General features: G+C 44.7%; 2 protein-coding genes and 1 long non-coding RNA gene across 11 annotated transcripts; 2 read left to right on the forward strand and 1 right to left on the reverse strand.

Moving 5' to 3' along the window:
- Positions 1–40: 40 nt before the first annotated feature.
- On the reverse strand, positions 41–3,714 carry LOC108092785. Its single transcript, XR_001771450.2, has 2 exons — positions 3,462–3,714; positions 41–94 (listed from the first exon to the last, which is right to left on the reverse strand). It is a non-coding gene; the product is annotated as an uncharacterized LOC108092785 (long non-coding RNA).
- An 891-nt stretch (positions 3,715–4,605) lies between these two features.
- Positions 4,606–9,458, forward strand: LOC108092796 (integrator complex subunit 2). The gene is made up of 3 exons (XM_017192567.2): positions 4,606–5,436; positions 6,763–8,399; positions 8,473–9,458. The coding sequence occupies exons 1-3, from the start codon at positions 4,621–4,623 to the stop codon at positions 9,329–9,331; spliced, it is 3,312 nt and encodes a 1,103-aa protein (XP_017048056.1). The 5' UTR covers positions 4,606–4,620; the 3' UTR covers positions 9,332–9,458.
- Positions 9,459–11,961: 2,503 nt separating this feature from the next.
- On the forward strand, positions 11,962–23,334 carry LOC108092786 (rho GTPase-activating protein 190). Of its 9 annotated transcripts, none has more exons than XM_017192545.1 (16): positions 11,962–12,068; positions 14,293–15,585; positions 15,785–16,461; positions 16,955–17,531; positions 17,675–17,853; positions 17,912–18,154; positions 18,224–18,292; positions 18,733–18,858; positions 20,045–20,089; positions 20,496–20,993; positions 21,599–21,832; positions 22,005–22,057; positions 22,144–22,537; positions 22,596–22,727; positions 22,800–22,944; positions 23,014–23,334. In XM_017192545.1, the coding sequence occupies exons 2-16, from the start codon at positions 14,303–14,305 to the stop codon at positions 23,210–23,212; spliced, it is 4,854 nt and encodes a 1,617-aa protein (XP_017048034.1). In that variant the 5' UTR covers positions 11,962–12,068; positions 14,293–14,302; the 3' UTR covers positions 23,213–23,334. The 9 variants fall into 9 exon arrangements, with proteins under 9 accessions (XP_017048034.1, XP_017048036.1, XP_017048035.1 ...); XM_017192547.1 differs by having other exon boundaries at positions 11,963–12,077; XM_017192546.2 differs by lacking the exon at positions 11,962–12,068 and adding an exon at positions 12,221–12,423.
- The last annotated feature ends 1,057 nt before the right edge of the window (positions 23,335–24,391 follow it).

A 24,391-nucleotide genomic window follows, 5' to 3' on the forward strand; every position in this document is an offset into this window, starting at 1 on the left:
TCACGGGAGCTCGCCACTCCCCGTTCGTCGTCGTTTTTTCCTCGAGTCTATCCTTTAAGTCCAAACCGAATGTGTTGCCTTCAGAAGAGAATCGCTGGAAAAGGCGTTGGGAAAATCGGTTAGGTTAGAGTTTAGTTGACAGCAGCGATTCATTTCGTTGGTGATTCATTTCGTTCATTTCGTTTCACTTTTGGGCTTGGTTGGGATGGCGTCACGCGGGTCGCCGGGGTCACCACTAGAATGTCCGATCGCAATTGCGACTAACGCGATTACATCACTCCGTGGCCGAAAAAAAAAATGGAAACATAAAACTGGGGGGCTCTCCCCCAACCGGATTCAAATGGAAAACCGTGAAATTGCAGGAAATTCAATTCACAAAAACCATCGAAACAGCACACAAAACGAAATATAGTATTTATGTACATATATATAGCTCAGTCGGTGGCGCGACCAAAATTTATAACTACTATATATATGTACATATAACAAGTAGCTAATTATTAGAGGATTGCTTTCTTTTAGATGCGGGTTTAATTCGTTCGGGCGTTTAGTTTTGAATGCACCAGAGGTTATCGTATTTAATTGACATTTAATTGGTAATTCAGACTCAAATGGTTCTCTGGGAACCCTTATCAAGCTTGTATCTGTCGTGTGATAATATTCACATTAAATTAAATAGTAATTTTTGTCCCTTAAAGTAATCTTATGTCTAAAATAAAATTACAAATTAATTATTTATTGTGAACTCAAAACCGAATCATTATTTGACGGTGAATAACTAACGTTTTAACTCTGCCTTTTTGGCTTTACTATCTTTATGACCTCAACTGTAGGTAAACATCACACACTTAAATAAACCATGATAGGACTAGCTTCCATTTTCATCACAATTTTTTTTTAATGTGTATGTTTTTACCCATTTGCATGAGCACGTATGTATGTATGTATGTATGTATGTTTGCTGGTATTTTCGCTTTATCGACGTAGCCAGCGATATGTAATTATGTGACCTATTCACACGGTGGACGGCCCTCGAAAATCCATTCAGTTTCACACATCGCAGCGCTTTTCACACTTTTGCAAGCTTTTGGGCTGCAGTGAAAATGAGCCAAGTACTCGGCCGGACTTTTCCGTTAAATGTTATTTTTGTTTGCTCGTCGCTGTACTTTCTCCCGGCTTTCACATTTTAAATAAGGAAAACAAAGTAGGTAGAACTACATTTTAGTTTAACACTTTAAGGGTATAAATCTGAAATTAATCGTCATTGCAGTTACGCTTTATTCATATTAATTATTAATTCAATAGTTATTTCAGATTTCTTACTCTGGCTTAAATGGGTTACCCCATTAAAATTATTTTTAATCTAATTTCTATTGATAACATCCTTTTAAATTAAAATTAAATTTTTGTTATGATACTCAACTCTTTAAATTTGTTTCATTGATTCCTTTAAATTTTAGTAGCGAAAAATCAATACACATTTATAGTGTACTTTTTGTAATATTTTTAATCAAGTTCTTGTAAATTTTAAATCTAGGTTTCGAGAGCTTCATTGTTTGACACACACAATATAATTCGTTTAATTAAACTGTTTATTTTTATTTTTCAAGTATAGTACACAAAAAAACATAACAACAGAGCCGACCTAGGTCAAAAATGGGAAAACTGATAAAAGGGAACTTTTTCTCGGCTGTGTATAACAGTGTGTTTTTGTGCTAATGTCCTTTGACCTTTATTCCCATTCGCATTTGCACAGGTTCTGGGGTCATTCCCTTCTACGCACACAACAACAAAACCTATGAGTTGTCTATTACCCCTTTAATTATCCTCCTACTCTTCTTCTTTTTTCTCCACAATTAAGCTACTAATTCCATTTGTACTAATTTTATGAGAGCACCACCACAACAATAACAACCATAGTACGAGAATTGGTAAAACAAACAAAAGCAAAATCAGCACACGCACACACGCAGCTTCTATCTTCGTATTACGTAATATTTTTATTAAAACGAAGCTTAAAACATTGAGAGAGCGAGAGCGAAAAACAACAAAACTGGAGCGACAGAGCGCGCGAGTGTATCTATGTATCTGAAAGGTGGTGCATTTGAAATAGAAGTGGGAGCGACAAGGAGAGAAGCGAGGGTGGAAACTGCATAAGTCGCTCTCGCAAGCTAGCTCTGTGCCCATTGCACACCCCCTTTGATTGTTAGTGCTTTCAAGACTTAATTATGATGGCCGATCCTCTTGTTTTGAGTGAGTTCATCACAGAGAGAGAGAGAGACCGAAAGAGAGCGGGGCGTGGATATGGATGTGTGTGCAACTGTGAGTTCAATTAAACAGGCCAAGAGTTCAACTTTGGACACTTGGATATAAAACCACCACCAAAATTGAGTTCAGTTAAGGGAAAACCAGTTTTCCCTGCCATTTATGACCAAGTTAATGAGTTTTCGGCGATCAATCGGTTGCCATACGTATATATGTGTTTGTGTGTTGTGTTTACAACTGTACGTGTGTGATTTGTCACAAACAACAACAAGGTGAAACGCAAACAAACAAACACACGTTGAGCAAGTGCAGCTATATGGATTTATGAGTTTTCACTCCATGCGCCTGGGTATTGGTGAATTGAAGTGTTCTCTTTTCACGAAAAGAAACTTCAACTCGTGACCTCTGAGGGGTGGTATAAGGGGGGAAGGCGGTGGGGCAAAGTGAGTGGGGAGTGTGTTGCCTATTTTTAGTGTTGGTGAGCACGTAACTGTATTTCAGCCAAGTGCATAGGCGTATTCGTATCTATGAGGAAGAAAAGAGCGGACCGCTTGTATTTCATAAACTCACAAACACACAAATGTCTTGATATACATATATATATCTCCGATTAGGCGATAGCCGTGGGTTTCGTTTTTATCACCAACTGACGCAAGTGTTACTTAAGGCTTGCGCTCCTTTTCACTGCACTGTTTTGTTTTGTTCTATGACTTAATTTTGGCTTAAACATCTATGCATTTGGTCTAAGATACAAAAAAAAAAAAAATGCGAGCCACACACGTCCAATTCGATTACAGTAATGAGGCACACACACATTCACGCACGCTACGCGCTCTCACCGAAAACCGAATGATGTCATCAACGACAGCAGAGGCAGAGGTGTCGGCAGCGACGTCGACAGCGGCAAAATATATGAGTTAGCAGGCAATTTTAATCGATGATGTTTTTATTATGTACATATGTAGCAAAATCACTCTGTAAAATATTTAGCACACTTCTCGGCCGCACTCTCTGTCCCACACACTCGCAATCGTTAGATACTTTTGCACTCCGCTCTCTTTTGCCACTTCTGGCTTTTATTGGTGGCTCCTTTTTCGTGGCCTATTCACTTGGGCGTTGGTCTATTTCACATTTTTCTGGCCGCTTCGGCTCGCTTTTCGCGCCGTTTTCACTGCACTGCGGCGTCTTCCACTTACCTACTCGATAATTTTGCAGATCTGCTCGCCCTAATTGATTCATAAAACACAGTTAATTTCATAGATTTAGCACGTTTGACTAAAAATCTTCGGTCTGGCGGATGAACTTCACTTGGCGAGAATGGAAAAAATGTATGTATTCAAAACATCGCGTTGCGAACGAGTGAACGAAGTGAACCAGCGCGAGATGTCGCTAAAAAACGCCGACTGCGCAGTGTGACCGTATCGTGCCGTGTCCAGTGATATGGCTATAAAATAGCTTGTGTGTTTACTAAACTTATAAGATCTGCAATTAGCAATTACACACATATGTGTGTATGTGAGATACTATGTTTTGAAAAGGGGGAGCAAAAAACTTAGGATTCGAAACAAAATTAAAAAATAATACGTAAATGTACACTTTTGCCCTTAAAATTGCTTAACATGTTTGGTATGATTTCAATCGATTAAGCCATTGGTGTTGACGCTCAGTATAGTACTTAATATAATTAAACTGGACAGAAACAACATTTTATTTTAACTATTAATTTAAATCAGAATTTTGTACATATATATGTATGCAAACATATATTTCTTGATCAGCATCACTCAAAATAGTCTTTCAGTATTGAAAAAATCTCGTTCAAAAGTCGTGTTGTTATTGCAGGTTAAATATCATTTATACATAATTTGCATATACATATTTTTTTGCTTATTAAAAACATTATGACATCACAAAATAAATATTATTTGCTTAATTTAACATTTTAATAATATTAATTAATAATGACCGCTTAATATTTTTAAATATTTGATTAAATGGATGTCTGGCATTGAATCTGGCTATCTTTTGACATTCTGGGCATTAATGTCTTTCAGTATATTCAGTATATAACACCCACAAATTATTTTGCATTAAGCTATGTTAGTCAGTTTTAAAACGTATATCTTCGGATCTTGCAACCTGGGCACACTGACACCGAGTGTTGACTTTTTGATGCGGATTGCAGAGGATTCTCGGATTCTCCGGCATTGCCTTTCTCACATACCGCTCGTCGAGAATAAAGAAGATCCGTGCCGGCATCTCCAGCACGGAAACCCCGCCGGCCAGGCCAAATAGCGGCAAGACCATCGGACGAGCACCGCCAGGATCAACAAGTTGGGACAAGACGAGGACGAGATGCCGGTTAAGTTGTACGATGTGTCGCCGCGCGTTTTCTGCGCCATGCAGAACCTGGATATCACCCTTTTGGCCAGCTACCCGGAGGCGGAGATCCGCCCGGTGCTGCCGTCGTTGGTTCGGATGAGCCTGCTGTCGCCGTTGGACAACACAGAGTCGTCCATGGAGTCCCGCAAACAGATCCTGGCAGTGCTAATCGGCATCGAGGTGGTGAACAGCATTGTGTCCTACCTACAGGTTAACTACCATGAACTGGAAAACGAGCTGAAGAAGGAGCTGCAGGCGCGGCAGAAGTCCGCCTTTTTTGAGGGCCAGCAGCATGAGTTCGGTCTCCAGTCAGGCATTGCGCTTGGCTTCGAGCGGGCGGACGTTGCGCGCAAGGTGCGCGTGGTGCTTTCGGAGATCTTTAACCTGCAGCAGCAGGTCTCCGAGCAGAAGCCTCCCGCCCATTCGGAGATGCTGGACGACGGCATCTACCTGGAGGAGGTGGTAGACATACTGTGCATTGCCCTGGCCGAGCTTCCCTCCCTGCTCAACATCCTGGAGCTGACGGACGCTCTGGTCCACGTGCCCAACGGGTACCGCATCATCTGCGCCCTGGTGGCCAACTTCCCCGACTGCTATCGCGACGTCGTCTCCCATGTGATTGCCAACTGTGACGAGGACGGCAGCGACGGCAAGCACCGGTTGATGCTGCTCATGGGGCTCAGCGAGATGAATCCCTCCCAGGCACTGGCAAACAGGTCCATGTGCGTGGAAATGCTAAAGGTGCCGTCGTTTATGCTCAAGCTCACGCTCAAGCACCCTGAGGATCTGGTGAGTAGGGTAATATTTGCGTGGGGACCAATAGTAGTGTCGGGCACCGTAAAGGTTGTTCAATCTCAACAAACCTATCTTTAAAACACCCCTCGTTGTTTTCTGTCTACCAAAATTTTAAAAGCAGGCTAAGAAAAGAAATCATCAGCTGAGGTGATCTAGACATGTACGTCTGTCAGCCTGTCCACTTGTCTGATTCTGCGCACACTAGTTCCTAATTTTCAAAGCAATATCTCTGAAAGTTTACCAGAAGATGTGTAGTTATTGCAGGTGCATATTAGTCAGAATGTATCAGCGGACTACATCTATAGCTCATATAGGAGATATCGGAAAATCAAATAATTGAGAAAAAACCATAACTTCGTTGTTTTTTACCATACAGTTATAATTTTTGGCAGATGGAGTTTTCTAACGACTTTGGAATTACGAATTTCGACAATGTACACAGTGACGAACATAATTATTGGCACAGTTGGATTGTTCAACTTTGACCTCTTAACATGGGGATATTAATATAAAACAAAATATATTTACATAATATAATTAATTAACAACACAACCAAGTTTATTTTAATATTTTACATCTTATAGTTAATTTTTAAAATTAAAATAACGAAAACAAGTGCCGAATCTTCCTGAACAAAATTATTGGCACACTTGCTTTTAATTGGAAATTTTGGCACAATTTCACCGATTTGGCCAGTTTTTTTTTTAACACCTTTATTATTATCCCCTGAGTGGCATGGTATAACTTTTTCCAGCTTAAAGTATCAAATTGTCTTTTTTTTAACCTTTTTTTACATAAAACAAGGGGTAAACATAAAAACTCTACATTATCGGACCGGAAAATGATGAAAATGAAAAAAGCCACTAAACCATTGCAAGCATCGGGCAGCGTTTTAAGGGCGTCTAATCCTTGAAAAGTGTTCAGCGCACAGGTTGACGAAAACTATTCAAAATTAGTTGAAAAAACGTCATAGCTTCAATTTTGTTGCTTCGATGAAGCTTAATACCATACACTTGGTCAAAATGCAGCAATTCGTTACGATAATATAATTTTAAAAGTTATATCTATAAAGATCGAACTGCAGGTTTTTTAATCAAATTTACTTGGTTCTGTAGAGCATATACTTTTTTCTTATTAACTTACCCAGAACCAATTAAATAGCTTTCTGGTTGTAAACCTTGTAGTTAAAACATTATTTTCATTTTTTCCCTTCAGTATGAAGCAATTCGAGAGAGGCCATATTGCTATCCTCTTCTGTTTCGCGGCCGTACACGAACCTTTGGCAAAACAATAACAATTTAAACTTTGCTATCCCACAGATAGCCTTCCTCACTGGCCTGCTGCTGGGCAACGACCAGAACCTGCGCTCCTGGTTCGCCGTCTACATCCGCTCCAGCCAGAAGCGCAAGGGTGACGCCCTGAACCTGGTGCGAGTGGAGCTGCTCCAGAAGGTGGTCCAGACGACGGCCAATGCGGCGGAGCTGCGCGACTTCAATCTGCAGGGCGCGGTGCTGCTGCGACTGTACTGCGCGCTGCGCGGGATCGGTGGGCTGAAGTTCAACGACGACGAGATCAACGCCCTGTCCCAGCTGGTCACGAGTTGTCCGCAGGCCACGCCCTCGGGAGTGCGGTTCGTGACGCTGGCACTGTGCATGCTCATCGCCTGTCCTTCGCTGGTGTCCACCATTCCGCTGGAGAACAAGGCGGTGGAGTGGCTTCAGTGGCTGATTCGCGAGGATGCCTTCTTCTGCAAGCGCTCTGGCACCAGCACCTCGCTGGGTGAGATGCTCCTGCTGCTGGCGATCCACTTCCACAGCAACCAGATCTCGGCCATCAGCGAAATGGTCTGCTCCACGCTGGCCATGAAGATACCCATCCGGCCGAACAGCACTAACCGGATCAAGCAGCTATTCACGCAGGACCTGTTCACCGAGCAGGTGGTGGCCCTGCACGCGGTGCGCGTGCCCGTCACGCCTAACCTAAACGGGACCATTCCGGGCTACCTGCCGGTGCACTGCATCCACCAGCTGCTGAAGTCGAGGACCTTCCTCAAGCACAAGGTGCCAATTAAGTCGTGGATCTTCAAGCAGATATGCAGCTCGGTGAGGCCGGTGCATCCGGTGATGCCAGCTCTGGTGGAGGTGTTCGTCAACACGCTTATAATACCCAACCCCACGGGCAAGGTGAACATCGACCACATGCACAGGCCCTTCACCGAGGCCGAGATCCTGCACGTGTTCAGCACGTCCAAGCTCACCTTCTTCGCCGAGGAACTGCCGCCGATGGTGGAGAGCGACGAGCTGAACCAGATCGAGGTGCACTGCCCGCTCACTGCCCAGCTGCTGATGATTTACTACCTGATGCTGTACGAGGACACTCGGCTGATGAACCTCAGCGCCCTGGGTGGACGCAAGCAGAAGGAGTACTCGAACAACTTTTTGGGGGGCCTGCCCCTGAAATACCTGCTGCAGAAGGCGCACCACTACCACCACGACTACCTATCGCTTTTCCACCCCCTGCTGCGCCTGATCATCTCCAACTACCCGCACCTGAGCATGGTGGACGACTGGCTGGAGGAGCACAACCTGGCCCAGGGCAGTGCCACCGTGGTGGTGAGCAAGCGGGAGCTCAAGCCGGAGCAGCTGGACCGGGCGCTGGCCGCGATCCAGACGAAGCCGCATCTCGCCATCCGGGTCTTCAAGCAGCTGCTTCAGATGCCGCCGGAGACGCAGGCGCAGTACGGCCAGCAGCTAGTGCAGCACCTGCCGGTGGTGTTCGCCAAGTCGGTGCCGCGCTACATCAAGGATCTGTACAACGACATCTGGCTTCGCCTGAACGCCGTGCTGCCCACCACCTTGTGGATCATGTCGCTGCGCGCGATCACCAACAGCTCGGACTCGATTAACCGGAGGAGCTTCGCCAACGAGAGCTTGCTTGAGCCCATGGAGGTGCTGAGGTGAGTACCCCTGAGTTCCACATTGCTTTTACGCGGCGTATGTAACATCGCTTTCTGCTTCCTCGCCCATCAGTTGCCCCCGCTCGGTGTTCTGCTCGCCGTATTTGCTCATGATCCTGCTGCGCATCCTTAAAGGCAGCTTGGCTGCCTCGAAGACCTATCTCAACGTGCACATGCAGCAGAAGCAGGTGCTGGATAAGAACGGCCTGGTGCAGACGGACGCGGACCGGGAGGAGCTGAAGACCACGCTGATCGCCTCGCAGGAAAGCGCTGCCGTGCACATTTTGCTGGAGGTGCTCGAGTACATGGCCAACAAGGCCTCGGACCGGGTTTCGCGTCTAGAGCTGCGCGAGATACAGGGCATCATTGGGACCTACGTGCACCAGGCTTTCATCTCGGAGCCGTCGCTGGCCAAACTGGTGCACTTCCAGACGTACCCGAAGTCCGTCATCCCCATGATTGTGGCCAGTGTGCCGTCAATGCACATCTGCATTGACTTTGTCCACGAGTTCCTGAACGTCACCGAGATGGACAAACAGATCTTCACTATTGAACTCACCTCCCACCTGGTCCTCAACTATTCGATACCCAAGAGCCTGGGCGTTTCCAAGTTCTGCCTAAATGTGATCCAGACCACGTTGTCCCTGCTGACAGCCTCGGCCAAGTGCAAGTTTCTGCGGAATGTTCTGCCGGCTATGGTGCGCTTCGTGGAGACGTTCCCCATCCTGGCCGACGACTGCGTCAACATCCTGATGACCACCGGCCGCAGCCTGCACTCCCAGTCGTCCCTGGGCGTGACCACCATGCAGATGCCCCTCACCGAGAGCGCAAAGCTGTGCTCGTACCGGGACGCCCAGCTACACATCATCATGATCGAAGACGCGTTCAAGGCGCTGGTCACCGCCGTCATGCAGAAGTCGGAGCTGTATTAACTGGATTGGATCCCCCTCGTAACTCTTAAGCTCAACCCCTTCTCCTGTCACACAGCTGATTATAATAGTGCTTGTAAAATTCATAACAACGACAAATGACCAGAATAAACATTCACTGAAAACCTGAGTTCAAAGTGGGAAACTTATTCGCAATGAATACAATGTGATTCAATAAATTTGTAGTCAAAGTGCAAAACTAATCGACTATAGGCCAAATAGGCTCTGCTTACGCAGTGTGTGCAGTGAATTTCATTTTGATTCGAATATTTAGGCATGGTGCAAAAGTACGCCTAATAACAATTTTCATACCCTTGCAGAGCAGAGGGTCTTATAATTTCACTCAGAAGTTTGCAACGCAGTGGAGGAGACACCTTAGACCCCATAAAGTATATATATTCTTGATCAGCATCACGATCAGAATCCAAATAGGTCTGTACGTCTGTCCGTCTGTCCTCCTGTCGGTTTCTATGTAAACTAGTCTCTCAGTTTTAAAGCTATCTGGCTGAAACTTTCCCAAAAGTTGTCTAGTTGTTGCACGCAGTATATAGGTCGGAACGAGCCAGATCGGCCGACTATATCGATAGCTCCCATACGAGAGAATTAAATACAAAATTCTTACTCCGTTTTTTTTTGATCAGATCGACTTTATTTCTTTCAGATTGCGTTTTCTAACTGCTATTGAATTTCGGATTAAATTTTATCAAAATCGGATAACTCTATCATATACATAGCTGCCATAGGAGAGATCTAAATATATATATATATAAATAATGGAAAAAAATTATAATGTCGTTGTTTTTAATGCCACGAGCATAATTTTTGGAACATAAAGTTTTTTAAATACTCTTAAATCGAGGAAAAATTTCATAAAAATCGGAGTACTATATCATATACATAGCTGCCATAGGAAAGATCGAAAAATCTATATAGAAATAACGGAAATAAAATTATTACCTCGTTGTTTTTCATCAGACAATCATGATTTTTTGAATATAGAGTTTTCTATGGAGTCTTGAGTTACAAATAAAATTTCATCAAAATCGGACGACTATATCAATATCAAATTAATACAAAAATCGTCATAGATTTGATGCTGTTTAGCCTTTTTGTATTTTGTTAGACATATTTAATGACTGCAAGGGTATATAAGCTATCTTCCTATCTTGTTTAAAACATTTTTATACACTCAAAGAGCCCACAAACGCAGATTAACATTTCTGTTTAAACAACCAAGGAAATCTAACGCTTACCTATGTATGTATGTACATATACACCCATGAAATAAACATTTAGTTTCTAAAATATTTGAAATCAAAATGTTTTCCCAATGTTTGTGCCATACTGACAATGTTAGCTTCTTCGTGTACTACTTTCCAAATTTAATATGTTTAAAAACAGCAGGTTTGATAATTTTCCTATTGTTTTTTTTTTTTTTTAATTTTGTTCACGTTAGATTTTTTATAAAATTTCATTCGAGCTATTTTACTTACAAACTGACAGACTGATAAAGTACATATATTTAATTGGATAGTGAGCTAATAAAAAATACATATGTTTTATACCGATAATCCACATGGAATGTGTAACATTTGAATCAAAAGATTTTACCCAAACAGTACAGGTATGTAAAGATATACAAAATAATTTATTTAATTTATAAATGAAATACAAAAAAAAAATTTAAAAATGTGAGTTCTTAATGATCTCTTAATTTATGTTCTTTTATTGGCTGCTTAAAATAGTTGCCTGAACGCGCATCTTGATCACCGAAACAACCGAACTCAAGAATATTATTTTTGAAAGAATTCCTTAAAATTACTATGAGCACACTGTGCGCATGCGTAATTCGCAATGTGCCAATAATACGTTTTGAATAAGGTGCAACAACCCATGTCTAGTCACGGTCTTCACCTAATTGGAGTTGCTACTAAAGGTTAAGTAAAGTTCTCATCCTGCTGGCGTATATTTGCTTTGGTATTTTACTTCATAAATCGTTTGTACAGTAACCAATTAATTTTTAAAGCCTACTTACACCAGTGTGATGTCATGAAGTTATTAGTTATTGGGTTAACTCCGTTTTTTTTTTTTTTTTTTTAATTGGTTTATGTTTACTAAACTTTATTCGGTTACCCGGATTACTTCAAAAAAGTGTTGACGATGCGTAAACTCCATTTATCGGTTAACGTTTTAATGATTTTTTTGGTTTTAAAAGCTAAAAAGCGTCTATATGGCCGCGTGTAACCCAATAAATCGGTAATCGTCCAATAAACTCGGAATTCAAGTATATATTGATGCAATTTTCCTACTTTTTATTTTCCCCCTTGGCATCCGCGAAAAATCCAAAACAGCTGTTTTCATTTATTTTTTAAGTGACAGGCCGTCAACGACAGGCAAAAATTAACAAATATACCAAAAAATACAAAATACTCCACTGCTGTCAACCTTTAGTAGGTAATGCAAAGCCTATGTTAAAAAAAACGGAGTGACTATCGAATTCTATAACTCCACCCTAGTGTGAATAGGATTCGAGAGCTGAATATACCCGATGTTTTGATACGATTGTTTTTAAGCAATTATCGATGTTGCAGAATTTCCTTATATATCGTTGGTATAGAAAAATCATCGATTCTTGTCCCAGCTCTAATTTTTGTTGTTGTTAAATTAAAGCTCGGATGTGAATTACTAGTACTGAAATTTTAAATTCGAACCCCCGCATTGGAGTGCAAGTGCATTAATTGTGAGTAGCGTACGTGCGTGATTTGCGACTCGGCTAGTTTTAAGTTTTGATCACTTAATCGGAAGTCCTGACTATTTCGCCTCCTTTTTACAGTGTGCGTTTTACGATGCTGATTCGTAATTGCTTCTTTTGTATACGTTGTGTACGCGGTGCTCTCCTCTTGCTCTCTCTTTCTCTTCGCATTCTGTGTGTTCGTGTGTGAGTGAGAGTTTCGTGGTGGGAAAAATAATTAAAGCAAATACAACTAACGATTGTTTCTTATTTTGTTAAGTGTTTGGAAAAGCCAAGAAACACGGACTTTATGAAAACTGTCACCAAGACGGATTAAACCTGAATTCCTTGTGCGCAGCTGCAGGTAATTGTGCACACAGAGCGAGATGCCGTGATGCTTGGAGTGTCCGCGCAAAAGCGAGATGGCTAGACGGATGCGGCAACAGTGTTTTTCTTTTCTGCAACAAATCTGAATTTTCAAAAATTGTGTTATTCTCTCTCCATCTCTTTCCCGCCACACCCGATTGTGTTGTAATGGTACCGTTGCACTTGCAGTACTCCCACTCCCGCTCTCTTTTCGCCTCCCTTCTTCCAACAAACAATAATAACCGTGGGCCTCCCATTTTGTCTTTGTCGTTGTTGTTATCACTGGATCGGCTCTCTCGCTCTCTTTCTCCATACTGTTGTTGTTGTGCAGCCCGGGGAATGTGCAGGAAATCTGTTGCAGCTCCAATTTCGCTTCTGCGCTGCTCACACTGCACTTGCTAATCATGTGTGCGTGTATGTGCGCCGGAAAAACTCAATTAAAGCCCAGCGGGGAATTTATTATTTCCACTCTCATCGAGGCTGCAACACACACAACACACACCCACAGTCGCACACTTGCACTCCCACTCGACAATCATTTGCGAGATTAACAGCAACAAATTGGAGTGCACCAGCAACAACAAACAGTCACATCCACCCACGACAGCGCCACTCTCTTTTCCGTTCGCCTTTCCATCTCTCTTTCTCGCACACTCGCTCTCTCTGGAGCGTTTCAGCTCTGGAGAGTTGCGCCGTCGTTTGCAGCACCAGAAGCACAAAAGCAGCGACGCGGCAGAGCAGCCGCCGCAGTAAGGACGGAAAAAGGATTTGTTGCAGACTGACTTTTCCTATTGCCGAAAATGTTGTAAAAACTAAGCATATAAGCACAAGAACCAGGTAAAGCAGAGCCCAGCCAGCGTTGTGAAATCGATTCGTGGAAAGTGAATAGTGAAAAATAGCATAAGCGGATTTTTTGCTTAGCGCCGGCATTTGAAAATCGCTTTCACGTTTTTTTTTTTGTCACACCGCAGCAGCCAATCTTTTGCTCTCGCTCTCTTGTGCTTTTGGACCCCCAATCCGTGGATGTATCCGTAACTGCGTAGTTGTAGCCAAAATGAACCCATGACAAAGTCCTAGACAGGCGAAAAGTGGGCGAAAATGTGAAGGTCCTGTGGCCAATTGGACCAACGGACGCGGGGCACACGTCTTTCTCCAACTTGAATTTTGCACAAGGTTGTCGTTGACAATAGCCATTGGTTGGCATAAGACAGCAAAAAATTGTGAAAAGTGCCCATAAATAGTAGACTCTGTGAAAGCGAGATAAACTAGTAGCGTACCTTCAAAAAGCCAAAAGACCTTTTCTTATCACATTCGTCAGATGGCCGACTAACCAAAACCGAAATCTTTCTGACAGATTCTTAAAACTTGCACAACTATCAATAATACCATCGGTTGGCATAATTTAGCAAACACGTTGTCAAAAAATTAAAAAAAAACTAGTGTAAATATGTGTATGCGTTTATATGTTGTCTTTAAAAGCCTAGGAGATTCTAACTCTGCTTTGCCAAAGAGAAAATTAACATTAAAACAAAAGTTTGTGGACCTGATATAATGGATGCGTTACCTACTTTCTTCTGTAATCTGTAAAATCAGTTCTGTGCAGTCCAATCTTATGTTAAACAAAGGAATCCTGAAAAATAAACTTTTGTATTTTTGAGGCCCTATAAAGCCAACACTGTCATCTACTTATGTGCATAATCATAAACAAAATGTTTTCTAAATTGTAATTAAATATACCATCTCGTCGACCTAATTGTTTAAAGTCGTTCTTTAGACCACAAAGCCCCGGAAAACCCTGTTTGCTCCCTTTAATCTTTAGTCTCTGGATCTATTCACTTATCCAACCCCTGACTTTGACTCCTTGCAGGTACGTCAAGATGCGTCAGTTTAACATCTCGGTCATTGGACTATCCGGGACCGAAAAGGACCGCGGCCAGGTGGGCGTGGGCAAGTCTTGTCTGTGCAACAGATTCATGCGCCCGATGGCCGACGACTACTTCATCGATCACATATCAGTGCTGAGCCAGAGCGACTTCAGCGGCCGGATCGTGAACAACGACCATTTCCTCTACTGGGGCGACGTGCGTAAGACGACGGACGAGGGCGTCGAGTACCAGTTCAACATCATCGAGCAGACGGAGTTCATGGACGACTCCACCTTCCAGGCCTTCAAGGTGGGAAAGATGGATCCGTACTCGAAGCGCTGCACGGCCACAAAGGTCTTTTCCGCGGAGAAGCTAATGTACATATGCAAGAACCAGCTGGGCATCGAGAAGGAGTACGAGCAGAAGGTGATGCCCGACGGGCGGCTCAGCATCGACGGCTTTGTGGTCGTCTTCGACGTGAGTCCGGTGCCCAACCGCAGTGTGGAGAAGCAGGTGGACTTCGTGCAGAACGTCATCGCTACCATACTGAAGAACAAGAAGCCACTGGTGCTGGTGACCACGAAGAACGACGACGCCTACGAGCTGTACGTGCGTGAGGCGGAGAAGATCAGCCAGCGGAAGGACTACAAGAGCACCGTGCAGCTGATCGAGACGTCGGCCCACGAGAGCATCAACATCGACTTGGCCTTTCTGCTCCTCGCCCAGATGATCGACAAGGTTAAGAACCGGGTCAAAATCATCTCCTATCAGGAGTCGGCCAAGTCGCGCAAGGAGCTCCTCGACACTCGATCGGAGGCGGTAACACGGTTGATTCGCAACCAGATCACCGACTACCACGTCCTATGGTCGCAAGGCTCCAAAATGCTTTCGCAGTACCGCGAGTGGAACGAGTTCCTCAACATCTTCGGCCACGAGGCCGGCCAGAAGCTTTTTCGGCTGCACATGAAGAAGCTGCGCGACGATCATCTGAACAAGAAGCTGCACCAGTATTTAGACAAGTTCGCTTTGGCCCTGGAGTACCTGCTACCGGACATCGGGGCCTTGAACATCAGCGACGACGATGCGTGGGAGTGCGCGAGGAACTATCTACAGAATCACATTGAGTTCGAGCAGTACTTTTTCGAGTGCCCGCAGGCCTCGTGGACGGACCTGCTGGATATGGACGAGGCGGAGGATGATGCTCGCATTCCATTCGATGTTCTGGAGACTTCCGAGGCGGAAACTGTCTTCCGTAATTACTTGAACTCGGTGCAGCAGGACAAGAAGAAGATTGGGTGAGTTGTTTATCAGTATATATATAGTTTACAACCATACACCTTTATATTCCATATCCAATGGAAAAAGCAAGTAATAAAGGATTGAAACTCATCATAGTATTGCCTCATACGATTTAATATTTCTTTGGGTTTACTCAATTGAACCTAGTGTATTATAACAATATTTACAATAATCTCACTTCAATCCCTCCCCCAGTTGGAAGCAGCAATTCAAAATGCTGCTGGAGGAGTCGGGCTTTGTGACCCCCGGCAAGCAACTGTCCGAGGTGCGGGTCCTCTTCATGGGCCGCGAATGCTTCGAGGCGCTCTCGGAGCACGACTGCCAGCAGATCTACGACATCCACCAGGACGAGATCATCGAGAAGAGCAAGCAGAACTTTGTGGAGCTCTTGCTAGAGCACGCGCAATACTTTCTGCAGTTCAAAAACGTGGACAACATCACGCAGGAGGACGTCCGCCAGATCACTGATGTCATCCAGGAAGACTCACGCTACAAGATGCTCGATCGCTTGGATCAGGAGCGGCGGGTGATGCTTGTCCAGCACCTGCGCTTCATCCACTGCCCCATTCGCGACCACTGCCCCTTTTTCTACAACTGCGTGGACAACCTGATCGAGGAGGTGCTGTCCGACAAGTCGGCCAGCAACCATAAGACACCCAGCGGCGGTGGCTGGAAGAGTTCCGGCAGCGACCGCACGCTCAACCTGCTGATCGTCGGCTCCGAGCACCTGGCCAGCGATCTGCTCAACGACATCCGCATCTGCACCGGGAGCAAGGGCGAGTACATCTACGAGAACCAGACGTATTATCTCAACTACCGCATTGCCAACGGCGACATGGAGGCCTTCAAGGCCATCGACGTCTACTCGAGTGGTAAGATCACAGTTTTATATACTCCACTCCTCAGGGTGCAGGGACTTAAAACTCATAATGAGTACACCTTGTCCAGTTAATTGCGCTTAATTGCCAGCTGCGCCCACTATGCTGCCATGAATGGGTATTTAGAAAACGATCACACTAGCGAATAAATGATTGCTAGAAATGATATCATTTATCTTAGTCACTGCTTTTTGATTATGAATTCTCAACTTGTGATCATCGGTTGTTTTTGTTTTTCGTAAACGAAAAGGTTGTACAAAATTCGATTATTGCTGTTTAAAACCCTTGATGGTAAAACAATCAACACACTTCCTACTATTTTCATTCAATTATTCCCATTATTTCTAAGACAATGTATTTTCTTTATGACCTGCAAAGTAAATGATGTTATTTTTAAGGGGGTTTATTACGAACCTTTTACACGCATTACCTTTAATTGAAGCTTTGTTGCTCCCTTAAACCATTTATTTTGAATATTTATTGCTAGGCCTCATATGCGTGTACTCAAACCAGCAATCTTTTGAGACGCTCAAGGACAATTTGGAGCGCACGCTCCTATGCAATCTGGAGCTAGAGGACAAGTTCGAAAACCTGCCGATAGTGCTGGTCTACCAGCCGCAGGACCTCAGGGAGAACGAGGTGGACTACTTGCGCAACGAGGGAATGCGCCTGTCGGAGATGCTGCACTGCGACTTCATCGACCACACGCAGAACCACCAGAAGTACGTCTACGACATACTCAACATCGTCATCCTGTCGCTCAAGCTGACCGAGATGAAGAGCTACGAGTCATACTCATCCAACCACACGGATCTGCGCATCCTGTGCTGCATCTTCTGCGGCGATCAGTACGACATCGAGAACATTGTCCGCCCTCTGGTCGCTGAATCGACTTTGGTCAAGGCCAACTCCGTCATCGTCGACGTCTTTATTGGGGACGCCAAGCGGCGGGTCGAGTTCATCCTGTCCTCGTATCACGGCACCAGCCAATACCGCGATGAGCTGATCCATGGCTATATTTACTTTTACTCCGCCAAGCGTCGATCTTCGCTGGCAAATCTTAGGTGAGTTATTCTCGCTAACGAGAGTACTTCCTTTTCAACTCTTGAGTTCAATGAATGAATGAATTTATAAGTCTAATTAAATAAACGGACTGCAAAACGTGAATTATTATTAATCATCCTTTAACTTTGTTCTTTGTGTTTAGCATCCTGGCGGCTCAAAATGCCAACATTCCATTGCAGATTATCTCGGTGACCGAGAGCGGGGGCGTCAATGCCTTCTTCAACAGCGATATTTGCCAGTTTCTGATCACCGAGGGCAACGCGGTGGCCGATCGCTTCAAGGGAAGCTTCATGACCTTCTCGGCGGATCAGTATATCAAGTGTAGGTGTACTTCGGAGAAGTTAGATATTTCGAACTTAACTTTATGCTTCGTTCACAGTTGCGTTCTATAATCCATTTTTGAAGACGGCCTGGGACAACAAGTACGAGGTTGAGAACCTGCATGTGGAGGAGTCAATTACTGTGGATTCGGGCGAGGGCACGTTGGAGAACTCGGTTAACCAGATGCCTCGTCCGCCGCCCCGCCACGAGAGTTACATGCTGTCCAACACGTTGGGAACCGATGGTTCCGGCAGTGAGAATTACGAAATGCTTCCTACTCCATCTCTCAACTCATTAAATGGTAGGCGATCCATTACAAGGAACAAATTCGAACAAATTTGACTGTACAGCGTACTTTCTCATTTTGCAGAAGAAAGAGATATATCATTAGATGAAATCTACGATGACAACAACGAAAAGCCCAAGCACCTGCATCAAAGTAAGTTCCATGCTGGCCACTGACCCCAAGAGTCCAAGCCAACTGCCCCTCAAGCTAAACCAGACCCAAAAACAAATGAAACCAAACTCATTCAGAATTCGTGCTCCATAGCCAATGAACTATACCCATATACGATATATATATCCATGTATGAATATTCATTCAAACCATCCAATCATTCATTCACTCAACTATTCATCCATCCATTCCATTGCCAACTCGTGGAGATCGAGATCATGCCATACCATGCCATACCATATACTTATATGCGCCATATCTATATATACTCTATATTGATAATTATTAATTAATGATTAACCTTAACCATTTTTATCGATTTATCTCTGTGTGTGTACTTGTTGTTGTCGTTTTGCCTATTGCAAATCAAATTATTTGCTCTCAAACAAACAATACTCAATAAAAAAAAACGAAAATATAAGGATTCCAGATATTCCCTCCTCCAACAACTCCTCCAGAGCCAGCCCCTCCAGATCATCAGCTCATTACATGCACATATAAGAGTCAATTCGTTTCGGCTTCAGAATCAAGTTTGGAAGAAATAACATGTAATCTAACTATTTGAATATATTTCTCCTATATTATCGTTTATATCTCTTATCTCTATCTGTCTCTCTCTCTCTCGTTATCATCTTTTCGATTTTGATTTTGTTTCTTTGTTGTGATCACTCGAAAAACACCCACAAAGTTTCACCACCCTCTCACTCCCCAACCTCGTTTTCCTCTCTTTGACTCTTACTTTTTTTGCTAAGCCTTCCGATATCCTTGAAAAGAGAGCTGTCCTGATATTACCAAGAAGTTATGATTTTAGAAAACCCCTCTAAAGTGAAATAATTTAGGAAGCGAAGAGACTCGAACTATGACAGATTGCCTTTGAAACTCTGTAAATATTTGTAATATAATGTAATATATGTATTTAAAAAACTTTGCTCAATGTCTTGTCAAATGTACATTCGAGAAATCCCAGTGCTTTGAACCCTTAAACCCAGTTTATGGAGGAACTAGCTACCAAATGAGGAATGCAATGTATACAATTATTTATATTCTTTAAAAACTAAAAATCATCTGCCATAAATGAAAAACATAATCGAAGAATACAAATAATTGTATAAAATAGAACTCCAGAAATCTCCTTCTTGTCAAAAAGTATATATTCACAAGTTTTGAAATTTTTTCAATTCAAATAAAGTAAAAGTATTTTATGGTCGTTAAAATGTAAGTAATACCGTTATTTCACCGTTAACTGCAGCATTTCCAAACAGGTCTCTGCAAGGATATCTCACCAGATTTAGCCAGAGGATCGTAATCAGTCAATCCACTTCCATTTGCTCCACTTCCTGAATGTTTCCAACCCGTTTTTACCCGTTTCTTTGCTGTAATTTCTCTTTGGTTTCCGTAAGCTCTTCAGTTTCAGTTTCGTGTGCCCGGAACTCTGTCTGCCAGCAACGCTGAATATGTATATATTCCACATATCCATGGTCCCCGACCCCTGACCTCTGACCCCCGAACCACGAACCACGACCCACGACCCCAGCCAAAAAACAAACCCACAGCCCAACTTCAATGGGAATCGATTGTACAAATGTTCTTTCGTTCGTTTGCTGTTCCCACGTTCCCCTTTTGCTTTGCTCTCTATTTTTTTGTGGAACCCCTAGACGGAGTTGAAATCTGACGTTTTTAAATCTGACGAATCCCGTGTGTTTGCTCTCGTTTTTCTCGTTTCCCGACAAGCAGCGGATGTCAGCGGGTCCAAGGATTCACTGGCCACCCACGATGCAGGTTAATCTCACGCTCCCTCTAAGTTGTAGACATTAGTTTAAGCCCGTTTGTTAGCATTTGCAACCACTCCACACACTGCCTGACAATCGAATCCCCCCGGCACGTACCCCTTGAGTTGATTTTTCTGCCTGCTCCTGCATTCTCACAAACCCTAGACTATCGCGTATGGTGGATATTGGTTTAGTGCACATCTTTAAGTTCAATGCATGTCACTCGCTGTAAGGTTCAAGGCTTGAATGCGTCTCAGGAAGTTGTGCACAGACCAATGTCCACCGTAGGCCGTAGGTGTGATGATAGCTTAAGAGCCACACGTCTTGCCCTGCGAAGGGAACATCCTCCGACCGGGCTAATTGTGCATCTCTGCTTCTCTCCCAACGCGGCTAACCGTTCACCGTTCACCGTTTAGAGTGGCTGGAGGACAAGAGCGACGGACGGCGCAACATGAACAAGAACTCGATCTGGAACAACTTCAGCGGGTCGACCCATGCCTACACCACCGGGCGCCGGCACATCGACTCCAACTTGAACAAGATCCGCCCGAAGGGACCGAGCCAAACGCTGAAGGTGGGCGAGGCGCCCAGCCGCAACTGCCCCGCCATGAGCTCCTCCACGTTCACACTGCCCACCCAGCAGCCGGGCAAGCTCAACATGAAGAACTTCCAGATGGTCAGCGACGCGGTGGCCAAGATGAACTTCACCGGCTCCGGCTCGGGCTCGGGCTCCGGTTCGGGGTCGGGCAGCACTGGCTTGGGTCTGGGCCTGGGCCCCGGGAGCGGCGGCATGGCGGACTCCTACCTGGAGCCGGGGGACAAGGACGGCAAGCGCTACGACCACGCCCAGTTGGACGGCGAGGATGAGGACTCCGAGGAGCTGGCCGAGTACGAGCAGATCTACGAGAACGAAGGTATTCACGCCCGGTTGCCAATCCGGCCCGAAGGGTCTTCTCCGCTAGGTTCGCTAGGCCCTCCCTAACTCTCCCCAACAAACTTCCCCGGATCACAGTATTTTAACAAAGCCAGATCGAATCATATATATAATTTGTAAATTGTTAGGAGTAGTTGGAAGTTGAGAGGTTTCCAAATAAGGAAAGGCATTTTCTTAAAAAAAAACTTAACTGAGCCCTAAATTAAATTATGACTGTTCTTTAATATTTCGTTGTCATAAATAGATTTTTTTTTATATATTCATGTTTCGTTAATCCATTTGTAGGACTGTGCTACCTTTTTTAAGGTAGGAACATTCTAGTTAGTCTAATACTTTTATGTTTGCTTCCTTTGCATCTAATTTTAAGATAGATATCAAAACAGCGAGTAAAGTGATTTGGATTTAGATTTAAAGTGTCTCGATAAGATGAAGGTCCATTTGGTGAAGGAAAACTAGTCATCGAATCTCTTTCAAAGCTTTGTCTCTGTCCACGCGCCCTTTCATTCCCGTTCAGCCCGCACCAGCACTATAGTCCTTTAGCCAAGCGGATCCCCTGCCCATACTGATTCCCCGTTTCGTCCGCAGACTGCACCGAGTCGGATAGCTGCGCCAGTTCCACGGAGCGCCGCGTGCGCCAGCAGAACGCCTACTACAAGGCCAGCAAGAAGCCGGTGGCGGCCAAGAAGCAGAAGAAGAAGAAGGTGGCCATTCCGGTCCAGACGCCGCGGGTTCCCCCGTTCGGCTCCTACGTGAGTCCGCCGGAGATTCCCCTCCACTACCAACGCATGGGCGTTGGCGGCGGCGGGCCAGGTGAGAAAAGTATGTGTCGTGTTCTGTGTGCTCCTCTACACTTGTATATGGGCTAAGTGGGGCTCAGCCCACCCTGCATTATGCACCACTTTTACTTAATTTGGCACTTGACCGTAATATGCAACCATTCAATCGGGATTCCCCGGCTAATTGCTTGACTTGTCCTTCATCTTTTATGTAGAAAAACCCGAGCCAGGCGTTCCCGAGTTCATGAAGAGCGACAAGTCGCCTGAGGTGAGTGGTGCCCGGACCAACTACTCCTACTCCTACTAAAGTTGCATTACGAACTGACATGACTGATATTCCCCCACGCCTTGCAGTACTCCATGGTGCCAGAGCTGGCGGCTGCCGTCATCTTCGGCGGGGAGAACTTGCCGGAGTACAACATGAACCCCAAGTGCTTGAAGGACTTTGAGAAGCTGGAGAAGCGCCGCATCAAGGAGGAGGCAGCCAAGCTGCGCAAGCTCCAGGAGAAGGAGAAGGAGCAGGAGAAGAAGCTCAAGCGGAAACTCAAGCAGAACGCCAAGGGCCTGGTCGAGTCTGCGGAGGCGCAGTTCGGCAAGCTGATGATCAGCTCCGAGCAGGGCGAGATCCCCATCTTCCTCAACAAGTGCGTCGAGTTCATCGAGAAGGAGGGCCTGGACTCCGAGGGCATTTACCGGGTGCCCGGCAGCAGGGCGCACGTCGACATGCTCTTCCAGCGATTTGAAGAGGGTAAGGATATGCATAGATCACATAGATTGTTAACCCCTTGAACCCTTCGTTTGTGCAGATACCAACACTGAAATTGATGCACTGGATATTCCCGTCAACGCAGTGGCCACGGCCCTCAAGGACTTCTTCTCCAAGCGCCTGCCGCCGCTGTTCAGCAAGGACATCATCAAGGAGCTGGAGGAGATTGCCGGTATGTAGCAGCCAGTACTCGTTCGAATCAATTCGGGCATAGCTAACTCTTTTTCGCTTCTGTTCTTTGCAGGATCCCGGGGCGTGGGCAACTCCAAGCTGAATGTGGAGGTCAAAACTGACCGAAGTTGCCGCTTGATAGCTTTAAAGTCGCTGCTCCAGAAGCTGCCGCCCACCAACTTTGCCATACTCAAATACATATTCCAGCACTTTGTGCAGTAAGTGCACGCAATGCAACCATTCTGACTTGTCGATACTGACCCAATGTGTACTCCCACTCCCTGCAGCGTCTCGGACAACTCGAAGCTGAACAGCATGGACAGCAAGAACCTGGCCATCTGCTGGTGGCCCACACTCATCCCCATCGACTTCACCGACATGAGCCACTTCGAGCAGCTGCGTCCGTATCTGGAGGACATTGTCCAGACCATGATCGACCAGTTCCCATATCTGTTCTGCGGCAAGGACGCCTTCGTCATGGTCTAGGCCTAGATCCCCACCAGGCCGTGGCACACTTGGACTTCTACTTGACCGCCGGACGCGAAGCCAAAACGAGATAGTTAGATTCAATGTGCGTTTGTGTTTGTGTGTGAATGTGGGCGCCATGAGTGCCATGTGTGCTTTGTGTTTTTGGGTGAACTAAGAGCATGTTAGTAGTAGCCATAGGAAGGAAGAGGAGGAATCAGAGAAGGAGAGCAGGAGAGAAGAGGCGTTAGCAGGAGGCAGCCCATCGATCGATCGATTCATTCAAATGAGGATCAGCAGCCAGGCATATACATATTTATAGTAGTATATAATGTACGTGGGTCTATTGTGTGCAGTGTGTGGTGTGGTGTGTGGTGTGTGATTTGTGATTGTGTGTGCGAGCAAGCGAGCGAGCGAGACAACAGAACTTGGCTAAGTAGGGTATATTTATTTTTTATATATACAATATATATTTTGTATCGATGGCTTTGTTGTGTTTCCGTGATATATGTAAACGCGTCAAGTATTTTCTCTGTGTGGTGCGTCCTTTGCCGTTGAATCCATTGAGTGAGACCTCCCCTCTCCAGCCCCCGGCCCCGGCCCTCGGCCCCATCGACTCCGCCTCAGCCTCCTTTGCCACCCAACCCCCAAACGCGCCCATCCTGTCGAAAGGGGCGGGGCGGGGCGGGGGGCACCAGCGACAACGCACAAAAACCACAAGATTTAGATGAAAGAGCATGGGGATGAAGATCTAGGATGAAGATGGTTAAATAAAATTTACTGTGTATCTGTGTATGTTATAAATGTAATTGTAACTGTATGTTTAAAATAATGCGCGATCAGCAAACAAATTTCCATATAAACAATAGCGATAAAATGCTAGATATATAATATTTGTTTAAATACCACTAAATGTCTGTGTGTCTAGTATAGGAGAAAGTTGAGAAGGAAGGAGGAGAACGAGGAGGTTTTGGGAGGAAGGACAACCGAAACCGAAACCGAAAGGAAGATAAACAAACACATAAAAACTCAATAAGAACAACCGAGCAAAATCTAATTTTCGAGCTAAACTAAATGTGCATCTCAGTGTGTATGTCTGTATATGTGTGTTTGTCATCCAAATAGATATACACTATATAATTATATAGCTACCATATAAGCGAAAAATGATAATTACTACGAAACGGCAAAGGAAATCTC

Source organism: Drosophila ficusphila, unplaced genomic scaffold, assembly GCF_018152265.1.
Source record: "Drosophila ficusphila isolate 14025-0441.05 unplaced genomic scaffold, ASM1815226v1 contig_197, whole genome shotgun sequence".
NCBI lineage: Eukaryota > Metazoa > Arthropoda > Insecta > Diptera > Drosophilidae > Drosophila > Drosophila ficusphila.